The following is a 16,238-nucleotide window of genomic DNA, read 5'->3' as shown; positions in this document are numbered from 1 at the left end:
CGCGATGACGCGTCGCCGGCGCACAACGATACGCGGCGGCGCAGGTTGAACTTCCTGCGAGCAAGGTCGTTCGCACAAGTACGCACTCGGCTTCTCTTTCTCTCACTCTCTCTCTCTCTCTCTCTCTCTCTCGCTGTAGAAGCGAGCCAGGAGACAAGATCAGTTAGCGTCGAGACGCTGCGAATGCAGCAGCGAGACAAAAGCCGGCCGAGGTTGCATTGTGCGAGTGCGCGCGCGGGTGCAACGGCGTCTTCTCTCGCGTGATGTAGAATCGAGGTCAATGGACACACGCGAGAGCCGCCGAAAAATCGATCGCGCGGGCGCCTCGCACGGCGCGCCCGCTGCTGCCGCTGCTGCCGCTGCTCTTTTTCTTTTGACGACGAGCTCGTCGGCGCCGCTCGCCTGATCACGCGCCAAGGCACGTACGCGTCCGCCAGTGCCTTTTCTTGCGCGACGACGTCGTTCGCTCGCGAACTCTCCGCGGCGGATCTCTGTCGCGCCGTGCCACGCGAGGCACATTCGCCGGTCGTGGCGCTCGTCATCGGGTCGTCACGGGAATGCGCGATTCCAAACGATCCCCATTGAAAAAAAGGGGACAGAAAGGAAGGAAGAAACCGAGCGCGATCGCGAGCGCGCGAGTGTGGGCAGTTCGCGGCGTCGCTCGGCATATTGGATTATACGGCGGAGATGGTGGTGGTGGTGGTAGAGGTGGTGGTTGCTCGCGGGCTAATTTAATATAGCTTCTGTCTCGCGCCCGCCAGTGGAACTCGAGCGGGAGAGCTCGGCAGTTGTACGGACAGCTCGTTCCGCCGAGTCGGAATTCTCGCCTGCGCGCGGCGTCGTCCTATCTGCGTGCGCGAGTGATGTCGACGTGCTCCGTCATGCCAGTCTCCCTGCGCGACATTCTGGTAAGCATCGCTCGATCGATCGCGCCCGGAGATCCTTCGATTTTGCCCAAACGTACGCGCATCTGCGTGCGACGCGCGCTGCAGCGGGAGCAGCATCAGCAGCGCAGCAACAGCAGCAGCAGCAGCGGAGCACAAAGGGGTCCGGTTCTCTCGGAAACCGGTTCTTCCTCCGCGTACACGCACGCTCACGAAAAATCCGCTCCCCGAGAGAGACAAAGAGAGAATGCATCTTGCGCCGAGTCGATCTCTCGATGAATAAGCCGCGCGGTCGAGAGCGCAGCTTTCGCAGTTGACACCAAAGCACACACCCTTGACCCACTGACACGTGGCGAGCGTGGGGTGCCCAGCGCCGCTCCGAAGCTCTGAATTTCTAATTGGCACGCTCTCGTTTGTCTTTGATGCCGGCCAGCCCGGCGGCTGAATTTTTCACTCGCTCGCTCCTTTTTTCGCGCCGCAGTCGCATTGAACTTGCGAAGGATCGTCGCGGGCGGGACCAGCGTTGCGGTGATTAGGAATCGAGGTCACTAATATTAGAGCCCGCGAGCGAGCCGACTCCGCGTGTTTCGTAGCACGTAGCATTGGGCGATGCGCGTTCTGCCACGGCTATTTCCGACGCGCGCGGCGAGTCGGCGTAGAGCTCCGTTTCGCGCTGTTTCGCGCTGTTTCGCTCGACCGGGACGCGGCGCCAATCGCGGATTGTCGCGCGCGAGAGTGCGCAAGGCGAGATCACCTGGCACGAGTCGCGCGCACTCGCGAGGCTTTGCTCGCGCACGTGCGCGCGGGCTGCACTCTCGTCGGCTGCCGCGTCGACGAAGGTGTTGCGCGCGTGCGCGGCCGGGTATCTCGAGCTCTCGCCGCTCGACGTGCAACCAATGGCCCCGCGCGGTTATTCAACGCCGCATGGGTGCTGTGTATTTTCGGCCGCTAGCCTACATCGGACTCCGCCGCGCGTTACGACGCACGCGGCTTGCGTAACTGCGTCGCGCCGTCGTCGTCGAGCAACACGTTTCTGAATCATCGCGGGTGGAATGTAACGGTTGCTTCTTCCAAACTGACAGAGATGCGGGTGGGACTCCTGTGGTTCGGTGTGAAACGCGGATAGGCGCTCGTTTATTTTTTTCCCCTTTCGATCGGGAGGAATGCCGGCAAGATCAACTTTTCGTTTTGTCTTGCCTTTTGAATAATCGGCGATTATAAAAATTGTTTCACGGTATCCATTCCAGACGATTTTCCAGGAATGTATGTCGATGACAAATCGATGCGCTCTGCAGCGCTGATTATTTTAAATCTAGCGCAACTCTGGATTATATGAAAAATATTATCCCACGGTGACTGATGAGCGCAATCGATTAATATAGCCGGACTCCGCATATACTTTGTCAAGTTGCGCCGTCTAAATAAATTTAATGAAGGATATATAAACTGCCACTTTTTTTTCTCAACGAGACGTCGGTCGGTGAAATTTATAACGAGACTCGCCACAGAATACCTCATTAACGAAACACATTTATCAGTGTCGGCCAATAGTATTTCTTTCCTCGTTCTACCGGACGCTCGATTAAAAAGTAGAACAATAGTCATTTTTATGTGTATTTGCCAGTGCAATGGTGCTTTTAAAAATAATCCTTTGTACGCACTCGTCGCGTAAAAATATTCCACTTCAGAGAGCGGTTATTGAAATTCCGAATGTTAGGGATTTTCTCGACCAATCAGGTCAAGAAAAAAAGAGCGTGTTTATCGAACGAGCAGAAAAGTTCGTCGTCGCTTCGCTCGCCCGAAATTAAAGTCATCGCCGTCGGCGCATCGGCCGATCTAAGAATAAATTACGCAACTGGCACACACACGCACACTAAAGAGTCTTAATCAGCTGTTCTCTCTCTCTCTCTCTCTCTCTCTTTCTCTCTCTATGTCTTTCTCGGCCTGCTTTTGCCTTAGTCGAATTTTGTCCGGTGGCTGCGTCGCATCGATTTTCCATCTCGCATACATACATATATATGTATTCACACGTCTGCACAATGGGTGTGTGTGAGTGTTTTTCCTTGATACAGTGTCGTGATGCTTCCATTTATCGCGTTCTGATTAACGCCGCGCGACAGGCTATTAAAACGCTAATAGTTCATCTACAAGCGTGAGAACGTGCGACTCCTTTTATCTCTCTTTCTCTCTCTCTCTCTCTCTCTCTCTCTCTCTCTCTCTCTCTCTCTCTCTCTCTCTCTCTCTCTCTCTCTCTCTCTCTTTCTCTCTTCGAGCTAGGGAAACAAAGACTTCGCGTGTGTGCGTCGGCTTGCGTAATGTCAAGGATTTCGACTTTGGCGGAGAAGAAAAATACAAAGAAGTATAGGTCAACGCCAATTTGTTCACGGCTCGTTGAACATTCGGATAACGTTCGCGCGCATACTGCCCGAGAAAAGAACGCGCGAAGAATTCTCGAATAGAGTCGTCGAGCAGGGTAATCGACAAAGATTGAATTCTCGTGTGCCGCTGAAGCCGCATTAATTGAGCGACATTGCAGCTGCGGAATATCAAAACTTTTCTCGCTCATGGAGACGATAATTCTAATTGGCATTATGCAACGAACGAAACGAAACGGGATAGCCTGTACGTGTGTGGCGCATTGCATGTCGCTGATTTATCTAATCGGCAACAATGCGTCTGCGAGTCTGCGTGCCCCCACCCCCCTCCATTGTTTTGTGCAGTGAAGAGAAAAAAAGGAAAAACGCGGAGGAAACACAAAGAGTATCGAGTTGGCAGTCGGCGTTAATTGGACTGCGCAGCTGCATTTCGAGACGAGAGAAAGAAAACAACTTGTGATTCATATGTGTGCGAGCGCCAATAGCGCGACTCGATGGCGATGATTCAAGACATGGAATCACTTTCCGCTGTCGCAAAAGTCCATCTATCGCACGGTCGCCCATATAAACAGGGATAAACACGATGTAAACACCACGAGCAAGTGCACATATATTAGTTTACCCCGTGGTCGAATATTAAAACAGACCGGCACGGTTTACTTCGCTCGACCGGCGTTGCTTTCCCCATTGTTGCGCCCGAGCGAGAGAGAATATAATGGCCATGCCGATAATCATTATCGCGCGCCTGCAAAACTGTGGAATCGCAACTGCACGCGGAAACGCTTAATTTGCTCTCTCTCTCTCTCTCTCTCTCTCTCTCTCTCTCTCTCTCTCTCTCTCTCTCTCGGCCAATATTGTCATCGATTCTCGTGTACTTCAACCTTTTAAGCCTCTTACACCGCGTTAATGTTTTACGCGGCGGCAGCGTGGCGCGCACGCAAGCTGCCGTTACTCCCCGCTGCATACTTCACGAGTTTCATTTTCTCGATTCGCGCGGCAGGCATGAAGATTGCTTGCGCCGTACTCCGTGTCTCCATGTCGTCGAAGAAATACTCGCCGTGGGCGCGCGTGCCAACGATCTCTCGGCGATGGCCATTAAATTTTTTGTACCATTTTGATATTTGTAACATAATTAGTAAAGCTGAAAAAACGACATCCAGAAGTTGCGAATCGAAAAGTCATGATATTTCCGGAAATTAATGGCTTTTGACAACTGCGAGTTGTCTTTACCAAGCAAATAACGGGTCGAGAGGAAGAAGGCGAACCTGTCGTCGAACTAACAGCCAAAGTAGTTTTCAATTCTGCTCCGTACGCATGCCTACAGTCATGTAAATGCACAGCGCTCCACTAGGTACAAAGCGGCTCTGCGTGTATTCTCTTTCCCATTCACAGTCCTCTATTCAGGCACTTAATCACATGCGTTGAACAACCAGAATAAACTATCCCTTCTCTAGAGTCCAACATACTTGACTTGACATTTTCCAAAGTGACTCGCAGAGAATGAGAGAGAGAATTATGCTCCCGCGAAGACACAAAGGACAACAACGCATCGATAACGTTCAGCAGCCAATTTGCCCACATAATCGCCTCGTCGCGTTGCCGCTCGCGGAGAAAAGAGGGAGTTCTGGGAACGGGAGTTTCGGCCGATAGTGCGCGGAGAGCGTTCGCGAAGGAGCGCGCGCGGGTGCGAGGCGCTTTATTGAGCGCGCAACAAAGCTCGCTCGGTCCAATGAACTTTACGCGCGCCGTACCGCGGCGGCGGCGCGACGACCAGGGCCTCGATTCACGCGCCCGCGCGCGTATTATGCCAAGAATAAAACCTATCTCTCTCTCTCTCTCTCTCTCTCTCTCTCCCTCCCGCTCTCCCGTCCCCTTCGACGCGCGCTCAGCAATTTTCGTCGTTTGGCTAATTGGCTTTTCTCTCCTTTCTTTGTTGCAGGTAAGCGCAAATCGCTGCCGCGGCGGCAATTATTATTCATCGTGGCGCGTGCTGGCCGGGGCTGAGTCTGTAGCGCACATCCAGAGGCCTAACGAGCAATTCATATTTACGGCGACAAGGAGCGCGCGCAGCGCGAGCGATACGCGCGCCGATCGCTGATCTGCGTCACTGGGTGGCTTCGCGCGCTCGCGACGCCTGTCGAAATCTCTTCGGCAAACTTCGCGTTGCGCCACCGCTCTGCTGCCACCCTTGGACTAATCGCGAGTTCGACGTTTTCATTTATCCTTATTGACGCTGATAACGAGCGAAAAGTCTCCACCTTTCTTTTTATGTTTTTACGATCGCGATTGTTTATCATTCGTTGACCTCTCGCCGCCGCAAGCTTAAAGGACGCGCCAAGAGCAGGCTCGCTGCGGCTTTTTTACGATTTTTCCGCGAAATGCAAGACCAGAAGGGAGGGAAAAACCTGCGCGTGCCTTTATCTCGCGAAATCTGCTAGGGACTCGCCAGCGTGGTAAGTCTACCGCGTGTGTCTTCGATTTTTCGTGCGGGCACGCCAGGTTTGTTAACCTCCCACGCGCGAGCGAGAGCGTAAAGTGGCAAATTGCTCATGAACAGTGTTTTCTTTTTTTTCCTTTTTTTTTAAAAAAAATTCTAGCGCGCGCGGGCGACTTCGATTACTTAATTTACGTAATTCCCATTGCGATAAAATATTGAATTGAGTGCCACGGTACCCGAAGGTTTTTCACGATAGTTGGCGATTACAGTTTCTTTTTCTCGTTTTTTTTTTGCTTGACGTCCGTCGAAATCAATACGTCTCCTAGAGTGAGAGCAAACATAATAAGTATCACGGCTTGAACAGATATGGAATAAACCGTTTATTGTATAACGATTAAATATAGACTGCAGATCATCGGATATATTGTCTGAAAAAAAAGAGCACGGAGTATCTTATCAATATCGTTTTAATAATCATTTCATTTGTCATCGCTCAATCTTGAACATGCCGTCAAGTAGGGCGAAAAAAAGAGAACGAGCGAGCGAAGGGGGCGCGAAAACGTGTATCACTTTCTCCCTTTCACGGTTTCCTCAAGTGAAGAAAAAGGCAAGCACGTGCGCGCGCGTGTATCTCGTGTTTTGGCGTGTCGGAAACACGCGCGTCCGGCCGCGCTTATCTGTCAAAGCACTCGCCGCGCGCATTGTGCGTTATGTACCTCCGCTGAATACTGTATGCGCTTGAAAAGAGTCTACGTTAACGGTGTGCGCATCCACGAGTGGAAAATTTTCCACGTGGCTTTTTTTCCTCTCTCTCTCTCTCTCTCTCTCTCTCTCTCTCTCGCTCTCTCTCTCGACGACGAGTATCGGGACGTTTGAAAGGGCCCACTTACTTTTATTTTCGGTTCAAGTCGTATTGTTCGACGAATTTTAATTGAGAATTCTGTTACTATTGTCGTCGCGGATGCCCCTTTGTCGGGGACTTTCCATGCGAGGAAGCACTGTTTGAATATGTTTTAATCGGCGTCGCGATTATTTACGCCGGCGGTCGATCGTATTTGCGTTTACGTTGCGGCTGTTGTCCCGCCGCGCGAGTACGGGCGATTTTCCCGCGACGAGAAAATACGATCGATCCGTGTCATTGAATAAAAAGAAAAAATAAGCGGGAGAAATTGTTATAACCGTATTCGTTATTAAAATTCAATTGCACTCGCACGACTCGAAAAACTGTAAAATTTCAATTCCGCTCTACTTTTTATGAAAAGAAAAAAGTGAAATAAAATGAGGGAGAACGGAATCGCGAAACATATTTCCCGCGTAAAAATAATGTTGCGTGATAACGCGTGTCTCTCTTGCGCGATATGTGAAAAAAAAATAAACAACAGAAAACAAACAAAGAGACAATGCGCTCGGATATGTATTTTCATCTCGAGTGCAACATCGGACGAGGATTAACGGATATCGCGCTCGCAAATTTGTCGGTAGCGCGTTGTGCGCCCACGTCTTTTGCGAAAGAAGTACACTCGATGTAGCGTAAGAGAAACAATGCCGAGCGGAAGCGGGCAGAAAAAAGAATTAGGTTCGCGACACCTAAAGAAGGAAAAGTCTGAAACGATGCAACAGAGGAAAGAAAAAACAGAGAAGTGCCGTTTTAAGGCTTCCACGTTAATTATTGACGCGGCACGCGCGCCTGTGTGTACGTCTCGGGCGCTGACGTAGGTGAGTGTGTGACGCTGCGATCTGGACTCGTCATCCGTGAGACACACGTGCCGATATCGCCAATTGATATAACGATTGCGGACAGCTCTTTTGATTCACGCCTCCCCCCCCTCCCCGATGACGGATTTCTTTTTCCCGCGCAGGATCGTCATGCTCGCTTATTCGAGATACATTACGATCGGCTTCTTAGTATAATTCTCTCGGATCGATAAATGCTTGTGTCAGCTGATAAAACACATCACTGGTTTTTCTCGAGGCCCCGTCGCGATCGCGGACGACCGAGAATGAGAACGTCGATTGCGGTTCTGTCCTTCCGGAGTCCGTCCGTCGCTTCGATGAATCACGGGGCAACAAATTCGCGTTGTCCCTAAACAGAAACTTTTACTTGAGTTATGCGGCGCTTGTGTCCGCTGTTAAGCGGCACTTATTAGAGACGCGTCATTGCGCCTCGAGTCACGGGCAAGAGCAGAAATCGTGAAAATTAGAATGCGCGCGACGACGAGCGAAGAGGTCACGTAATGGCGAAACGGCTCAGTTGCTAACGCTGTTGGAGAGCGGGCGGAGGGCCTCCGCCGTTTTAAATCACGACGTGTGCTGTCTGCGCTGCCTTTTTCCTCCTTTGTCGGTTCGGGCGAACTCATGCGCGTACTACCTAAACCATAGCTTATCGGTATTGAATTTTAATGGGTTAGCTTTTGATATTCGCTCGTAGCTATATATCGGTAGCTAATGAGCTGCTCGACGGCTGCTTTTATTGCCAACGCGTCGATTTTATATGTGTCAATCGGCCGGCCACTCAGCAACCAAAATGCACTCGATAAAAGCGTTATTCTCGATTGCGCGCTAACTGTCGATAAAATCTCCGACGCGTGAGTTTTCGCAATAAAAAGAAAGGGATGAGGAAGAAAGAGTGTCGTCTTTCGATCGCGGAAGCGAAAGGGGAACTTCGACGTCTAAGCTAGTTGTCGCCTGCCGTGTTTCATTAATTATGACAATCCGAAGTTTAGCTAGAGCGCGTATGCGCAGAGAAAGTGGAACGGCGCGGGCAGCAGCATCGGCAGCATTATACCCCTTAAAAGTACGTCCATGCACTGGTGCGCGTAGCATGCACTGAAACATCGTAATTGATACGAGAGAGGTGCATCTCTCGGCGGTGAACAGTTACGAGGAAGTAAACGTCGCATCGGCGGCCAACAAATCGCTCGGCCTTTGTGTGTCCGATCCGTGAGTTAACGGCGTTGACCCGCCGCCGCTGTGTCTTACGTAAACTGCTCGCGCTCGCAGTCAGTCAGCGCGCGCGCGTGTGCAGCAGGGATTCGAGAGCGCATGTATAGTCCAATGAATAATTCGCGACTCCTTTCCGAGAAGCCATTTGCATGGGAAATAATAAACCTCCGCGTTGCGAGCGATAAAGTCGTATGTGCGAACGCAGGGGGAGATAACTGTCCGTGCTTGGGTTTCAAAAAAAAAAAAAAAATGCGCCTGGCGATTCTCCTTCTTTCCTCGCTCTCATCTGGTTTACGACTTCATTACCGCGAGCCGAGATCGATTGTTCTACGACTAGCCGTTGGCGAAGAGAATGGCCAAGGCGCATTCGCCATTAATTGTCATCGTTGTAATCCAGTGCCCGAAACTTCGCCTGGTAGCGGGATAAGAGCGGGGGGGGGGGGTCACTTGAAGGAAAAAAATCTATTTTCGACGCCTAGCGTGCGGACGGTGCAAGTTACGAGTAATTATAACTGTACGGAGCGTAAACAAAAACCCGCAGCAACCAAGCGAAAGCAGCCGTGATTGAGGGGGGGGGGGGGGGGGGGGGGGCGTCTGGGATTTTTTTACGACGGTTTATTTGAAATGCTTGCGCTCTGCTTCTTTACGATATGCTTGTTTGCGCTTGTACGGGGTTGGGGCGGATCATTTACGTGATTTGTCCTATTCGACGCGCTTTACGAACCCATTGCGTCACGCCAATCAGCATTCTTCGCTTGTCACAAGTGTAACGAGGCCTGTAGCTCCCGCGCAGACTTGTCCTTTACAACTAATTCATCGGTGAGACCAACGCAGCGAACGTGCCTCTCCCCCTCCCCTCTGGGAATGCAGCTTTATTTTCGGGTTCCGGAACTAGAGACGAGAGAGAGAGAGAGAGAGAGAGAGAAGAGAGAGAGAGAGAGAGAAGAGAGAGAGAGAGAGAGAAGAGAGGGTAACCTATATGGATATTTGGTTCTCACATTAATTAGCATACGCGTGTTCGTAGCGACGGTTCGTTGTCGTTCGGTTTACTTTCACGTGACATTCTGGAAAAAAGAAAAAGAAACGCCTGCGCGTGCGCACACACAGAAAGTGGCGTGAAAGCCCACCGATTATCGCATCCATGTGCGTCCACGAAAGAGCGTGTCTTTGCTCGTTTTCATCGCGCGACCGCTCGTAACGGAAATCGCCGCGTGAAGACAGAACATCATCGACGAATGTGGGACGCTGCGTATACCCGCAGAAAGCACAAAAATCGGGCTTCCGCGTGCGCGCATGTGTGCGCGCGCGCGTGAGTGTACCAGCGAGCCCTGGGAAAATCAGAAAAACACACGTGCATGCCATTCGGCTTATGCACGCAGCTGGAGGGAAAGGCAGCAACGGCAGCAGCAGCCAGCAGCAACAGCAGCAGCGGCAGCGTGTAGCGGCTGTTCGAGTGGGGCAGCAGTGCAGAGCAGAGCAGAGTAGGGAGCTCTCTCGCTCGGCTTGCGTGTTGTGGCGCGTGCATGCCGTGGCGACGAGATACAACACTCAGTCAGTCGCTCGCGAGACTTCGCCGTCCGCCTGTCGTGGCGGCCACCTTCGGCCCACCCGCGCCTCCGCAACGCATGCCACGTGCGTTTTTGTTTTCGCTCGGCCTTCGCCCCCTCGTACTTTTTGTTCGTTTATTTGTTTTGATTTCGCGTTCGTCGCTAGGCTCAGTGTGTTCGTTCTTTGTGCGCGCTTGTGCTGTCCGTTCGGTGCTATACGCGATCGAAGCGTCAACAGCGAATAAAAAATGCCGAGCCAGACGACCACTATCTTGCTAAAGTGCTCCATGTTCGACGTACCGGAAGTGAACCACGTGAGACTCAAATCTTTTTACAATGCCGTGAGTATTACGATATTGGTTTTTGAAAGGCTACCACTCGTTAGACGCGTAAAAGTGAAAACTTGGTCGCCCTACATGCGAAGGCCGAGAGACCCAAACAAAGGGCGGAGAGGAGGGGGACTTGTCCGCCGCCACTCTCGTCTCGCTTCTCTCGCTTTTTCTAAATCACAGTCCCTTGCGAGTTCGAGGCTCTGCTGCTGCCGCTGCTGCTGCACCTGGCTTCTCGGAACTCGTCTTTCCATCTCTCGTCTCCTTTGTGTGCCAACGCGCCACGCTCGAGAATCACGGTTATCCAAAATTGTTTCCCCTATAGACCGCGCAGGAACAGCCTCGTCTTCGCGCGTGAAAAGTTTTGTCACATAAATCAGTGACGAATGCACCTGCAGAAAACGCGGCCGCCAAGTTTATATTGCGCTTTCCACTCGCGAGCAGCGGAAGTCGCATTGCCCGCGGGGTCCACTCTTTTCTCTCCACTTACCTCCTTCCACTCGTTTGTTTTTTTCTTTTTCAACGGCCGTACGCGGGGCAAAATTGATTTCTCGTTGTCGCAGCGAGGACCGATTTCAAAGAGAAAGAGAGACAGAGAGAAAGCAACGACAAAGCCATGGCGGCGAGTTCAGCGAACAACGATCGCACGATATCCGAGCGTATTTAAATCGCGAGCCCGCGACACACGATGAAAACAAAGGAGAGGACTTATTTGTCCCGAGGCGCCCCCCGCATCTGTTCGAAATTGAGACGCGGGCGGACAATGGTGAGAGACGAGAGAGAGAGAGAGAGAGAGAGAGAGAGGAGAGAGAGAGAGAGAGAGAGAGAGAGAGAGAGAAAGGGTCCTTCGCTGCAGAGGAAGTGTGTGCATACGCTTGTTACACCTCGACGCTGCTACATTATACTCCGCAGGGGAGATCGCTGACGCGTGTGCACTGCAAATTTGCGAGAAGCTGCGCGGCTCCTTAACCGGGGGTCCCGTTCTCTTTTGTCGTCGGATGTATAGGTGACGAGGGCAACAGACCTCTCTAATTGAACTTCGGCGTTATTGCTTCGTGTATATGTTGCTTGTGCACAGTCAAGTTTAAGGCGGGGCGGGCATTAAAGCAATTCCAGCGTCAACTGCTCCAACTGCTCCGGTGAAGTGGTTTTTTTCTGAACGGCCATTTCGATAGTTTTTCTTTTTCTTTTTCTTTTTTTATTTCATTTACTAGTTATACTTGCTTATCCCACTTTGTAGACGCAGATAACTAGCGCTACATCATTAAGGTGATCAAAAGCATACCATGAAAATCACAATAAATACGCGCTTGTTGAATCTAAAAATATAACGTGCCAAAAACCGATTCGCATTCAATTAGAAATAGCCACCTGTTGCGCGATATTTGAGTCAAATATTGACCCTGTAGTTGACAAAAAAATCGAATTTCAAGCTGTCCGAACAATTGACGAAAGCACAGCCTAGACCTGCCGCGATCAAAGTTGAAAACGTATTTTGGCGAAACGCCGATTGACGTTTGAAATGCTATTTCCGCGCGGCACGGTCGATGTTCTTCAACGTCGTACGCCGAGCATTGAAAACGTCGATTCACGCAAATTGGCATTTTCTAATCCACGCAGAGCGCCGATCTCGAAACCATCGTGTCGTTTCGGTAATGACGGTATACGCGGCGCACGCGACGCGTAGGCAAGGGGGATCGCGCACAAAGCACAATACTAAGAGCAAATGTCTCGTGACGCTCTCGGGACGCACGCACCTCGCGATGATTGGCCGGCGCGCGGTGAAAGCCCGCGCGCCGATGGAAAAGCCGAGGCGCGGGTCGCAATATTTGCTTGCGCGCGCGTCCTCGTGTAGCCCCCGAACGAAATGCGACGACGAGGTAGCTTACAAAGCAACCGAGTGCGACGACGTTGTGTGTGATCAGCTGCTTCGACGTCCCGCGGTCGCAATCGTGCCACGCTCATCGTCGAGCCGTAATAAAACTCGCGCGGAGCTGCTTTCTTTGTCTCCGGTGCGGTCGACGTCGTCGTCATCGTAGCCACCGCCGCCGCCGTCGAGGTCAGCCCTCGGGGCTAGAAATTACGCGCGAGATAACCTGTTCCCCTCTCTCGCGACGCATCCGAAACGGATTGCAGTCTCCGCCCTACATTTTTCAAAACCGGTCGCCTCTCTCTGCCCCGCGCGCGCGCGACATCGCCGTCCGTCGTCGTAGCTCGCCGATCGGGAAAATCGACAGCGTGAAAGCGCGCTTGCCCGTGGGGGAGCGGGCGCTGGCCGAAAAGACGAGAACGCCGCCGCGAATCCGGAAAGCGCGTAGGCGAGCGCCGCGTGTTCCGCTGGAAGGCCGCCGGCCGACACTCGACGGCTGCACTCGCAGTCGCCTGGGCGGGACTGATCGCAATTAGAGCGAGGAATTAATTAGATTCGGCTTGGAATATGCGCGCGCGTGTTACTGCACCCGTCGCCAATGTTGTATACGCGATCGATTCCTTATTACGGCGGAATTGTTCAGCAGCTGCTCGGGCATAAGCGAGTTTGCTCGCGGCAACTTTGTTCGTCGAAACGTTCTTTTCTTTTTCTTTTTCTTTTTCTTTTTCTTTTTCTAAGGTTTCCGCGAGATTTACTCGCCGCTCGCTCGGACTTTCGAAGGTCGCGTTGTTTTGTTTCTTTCTTTCTCAATCTCGTTAGTTAAAACGACTATGACACGACAATGGATTATTACGCGTAGTGATGATGACTGATCGAACATCGCTGTTTTTTGCCTTCGTCTGACTATGTAAACATTCGAGAAGTCTTATCTAGATCGCGAATACACTTTAGATAACTATCGGTTAGTCAATCCCAACTCCGCAAACGCTCACACGATTGATATTCCAGCGAAAGTAAAATGTTTCTTTTTTCCGAGGAAAGTATCGATCGCTTATAGGGAAAGGAAACGGGGGGGGGGGGGGGGAGGGGGCGAGAAAAAAGTTCACCCCCTTTGCCGTCTCTGAATAATTCAAAAAGGCCCGTAGCCGAAGCGTGCGGCTCCTGAAAAAGGGGGAGAAAAATGTGGCTACCGCGCCGCTGCCCGGCGTGCGAAAAAACAGTCTTTTGAATAATCGACGCGCGGGACCAAAAGACGCGAGCAACCTCGGCAAAATTTTCCGCAAGGCGCGCGCTCGAATCGAAGGTCCGTCCCTGGCTCTCACGCGGACTTGCATTACAATCTGACGATTGAATTACTCTCTCCCCCGAGAGACGTATATCCGCTTACTTCCGTACACACACTCATGTCGCTGCCTTTATTTATTTTTCGCTCTTGCTGCGCGCGTGCATTCTTTCCTCGAAAGCACGATAGTCGCGCGCAAAAGAAAGAAAGAAAGAAAGTCAAAGGGAGATGGAAGTAAGTCGTCGTCGCCGACCTTGGAGCGACAACTCGTTCTTTTCTCGAGTTGTCAGCCCTCCCCCCCTCTCTCTTTCTCACCGCGCGACTGATATTGCTGCTTTCGCGGAGAAAACTGCATTTTCGTCTCCGCTCGCATTCGCACCGCCGGTGTTCTTTTGCGTGTTGCGTAAAACGAATCGTGCGCTCGGTTCCACCGAGTATCCCTCTATTTTTTTGATCATTGCGAAAGTTACGCCGCAGTCGTTGCGCCCCGAGTCCATTACTCGCGTGGAACCTGCGCCGCGTAGCGCGCTCGTTAAAAAGAACGAGAACGAGCGATACTTCCGAGAAATGGTTTCTCGAAAAAATCGTTTAATATTACGGCGATATGCTAATTTCTGATTCTATCCTTTCCTTTTCTTTCCTTTTTTGACTTTTTTTCCTTTTTTTCTTTTGTATCTCCGTCAAAAGCGTAATCGAGATAACGATTGTTCGCGCGAGAGATTTGCGAGGGTCGTTTTTTTCTTTGTTCCGCTGGGAGCGTTTTTACATTTGGATTCTCGGTGAAGCGGAGAAGTTGGCGCGCGCGAAGGGGAAAGCAAGGAAACCGGGCCATTTCAAAACGAGCCTCCGATTCGCACTCCCCGATGGTTTTCTTCCGCGCGCTCGGGGAAAGAAAAAGACGAAGAAAAAAACGCCGGAGCCGTCGCGTGTCGAAATCTGCATCCCCGGTAGGCGAATAATGTCTCTGCGCAAGCGGCACGTGTTCGCGTTAGCTAATCGGCCCGATCGAGCAGCGGCGCCACTCGCTCGCGCGCGTTGCCCTAATCGCTCGACCCGCGTTTCGCGCGGGCCGCTGCCGAGAGATCGCTTGGTCGTCCAGCCTCTCGATGCGTGGCGAAGTACCCAGCACCGGACAATAACGAGGAGGTGTAATCCGCGGCTCGATGGGCAGAGCTGCACGAGGCGCGGGCGCAGGTGGTGCGCCGGCGAAACTGGTGTGGCATCTGCTCGGCGAGCGTTTCTCTCTATCTTTCTCTCTCGCAGCTGCCGCGAAAATTGCGAAGAAAGTCCGGCGATCGTGCGTCGATGGCGCGGGCCGCGCTTACAGGCGAGTCGTGCTTTCGCGACCTTTCTCTCTCCGCGGGCTCTCCTGCGGACAAATTACGCCGCGACTGTCCAGCGGAAAAAATTGCATGTATCCTTGGTGCTCGCGCGCGCGCGGGATATAATCGGCGATCCTCCGCGACACCGATACGCGCGCTCGGTATTTGTTTGCTTATTCAAATGGCCCGGCAAGCCCGAGTAAGAGTTGAATGACTCTACACGAATCTCAATGCGAAAGTGGGATAAGTGTGAGGCGCAACGCCGGAATAAGCACGCGACAGCAGAGCCCGAAACGCATCGAGCGAGGAGAGAAGCAGAAGAAGAAGAAGAAGAAAGACGACTCATCCGTTATTCATATAATCTATTTACTAGTTGACAATTGCTAACTCGCCATGAATTATTTATTAGGATTATTTACGCGGGGACAATTCTTTGGCATGTTAATGTTGGAAAATTGAGAAAGAGTGTCCTCTCGTCGGTCGACGTTATTTTTATCTTAATAACAAAACTGCCAACTAGGATTAAGCGATTTAACATCCCAGACGGAGAGGCATAAAGGGGAACGGACATTTTTTCAAACGGCTGTGTATCAGCCGCGAAGGCCGTTCTCTTAAAATGATATCCGCAGCGAAGAAGAGAGTTTCGAGCTCTCGGAAATGAAAGGCGACTCTTCGCGACAAAGCGAGCGCGCGAGGGCTCGGGGGGAAAAAGATCAGGGCAACAAGTGAGCCCGACGCGAAACAAAGGCCGAGGGCGCGGACGGGCGGTTACGTTGTGTGCCAAGCTTTGTCTCACGCGATTTGTTTTCTGTTAATTGCGTTGCAGAGCCCTGGCACGCTGCACAAGGATGCCGGCGGAGGGACGAAAGTTAGTGGCAAGAGCGTGTCGGGAGTCGGTGGTGGCGCGGTACTCACCTCGCTCTCCACCATCGCCAATACCAACTCCGCCAAGACTGTTAGAAATATCAATAGCCAGGTCGCACATCGCAAGGTAAGCATGCATTTTTTTTCCTCTATTCCGGGCGACTGAACTCTACGTCACATCGGTCGCCGTGGAGATTCCTGTTTCTTTTTTTTTTCTCCTCAATAACGGTCGCTGGACATCGCGACTCTGCGGTCAGTTGGCGATTGGAAATTGATGACGATAGGTGGGCGTGAAATTTACGCTCGTAACTTCTTTTTTTTTTTCTTTGGCGGGATATTATCCGATCTGTTCAATTTGCTCATTACGCATCTGACGTAACGTTCC

General features: G+C 51.7%; 1 protein-coding gene across 2 annotated transcripts in view; it reads left to right on the top strand.

The window, feature by feature from the left end:
- LOC131674456 (dual specificity tyrosine-phosphorylation-regulated kinase 2-like) overlaps positions 1-16,238 on the top strand; it is a 36,941-nt gene that overhangs the window by 9,884 nt on the left and 10,819 nt on the right. For both annotated transcript variants that reach the window (XM_058953153.1, XM_058953152.1), the window contains exon 2: positions 15,816-15,980. In XM_058953153.1, coding sequence (XP_058809136.1) covers positions 15,816-15,980 — 165 coding nt within the window. The remainder of the gene's footprint in view (positions 1-15,815; positions 15,981-16,238) is intronic.

Source organism: Phymastichus coffea, unplaced genomic scaffold (genome assembly GCF_024137745.1).
Source record: "Phymastichus coffea isolate CEN01 unplaced genomic scaffold, Cenicafe_Pcof_1.1 PCOF00246, whole genome shotgun sequence".
Classification (NCBI taxonomy): Eukaryota; Metazoa; Arthropoda; class Insecta; order Hymenoptera; family Eulophidae; genus Phymastichus; species Phymastichus coffea.
This window is presented reverse-complemented; position numbering and strand designations above follow the sequence as displayed.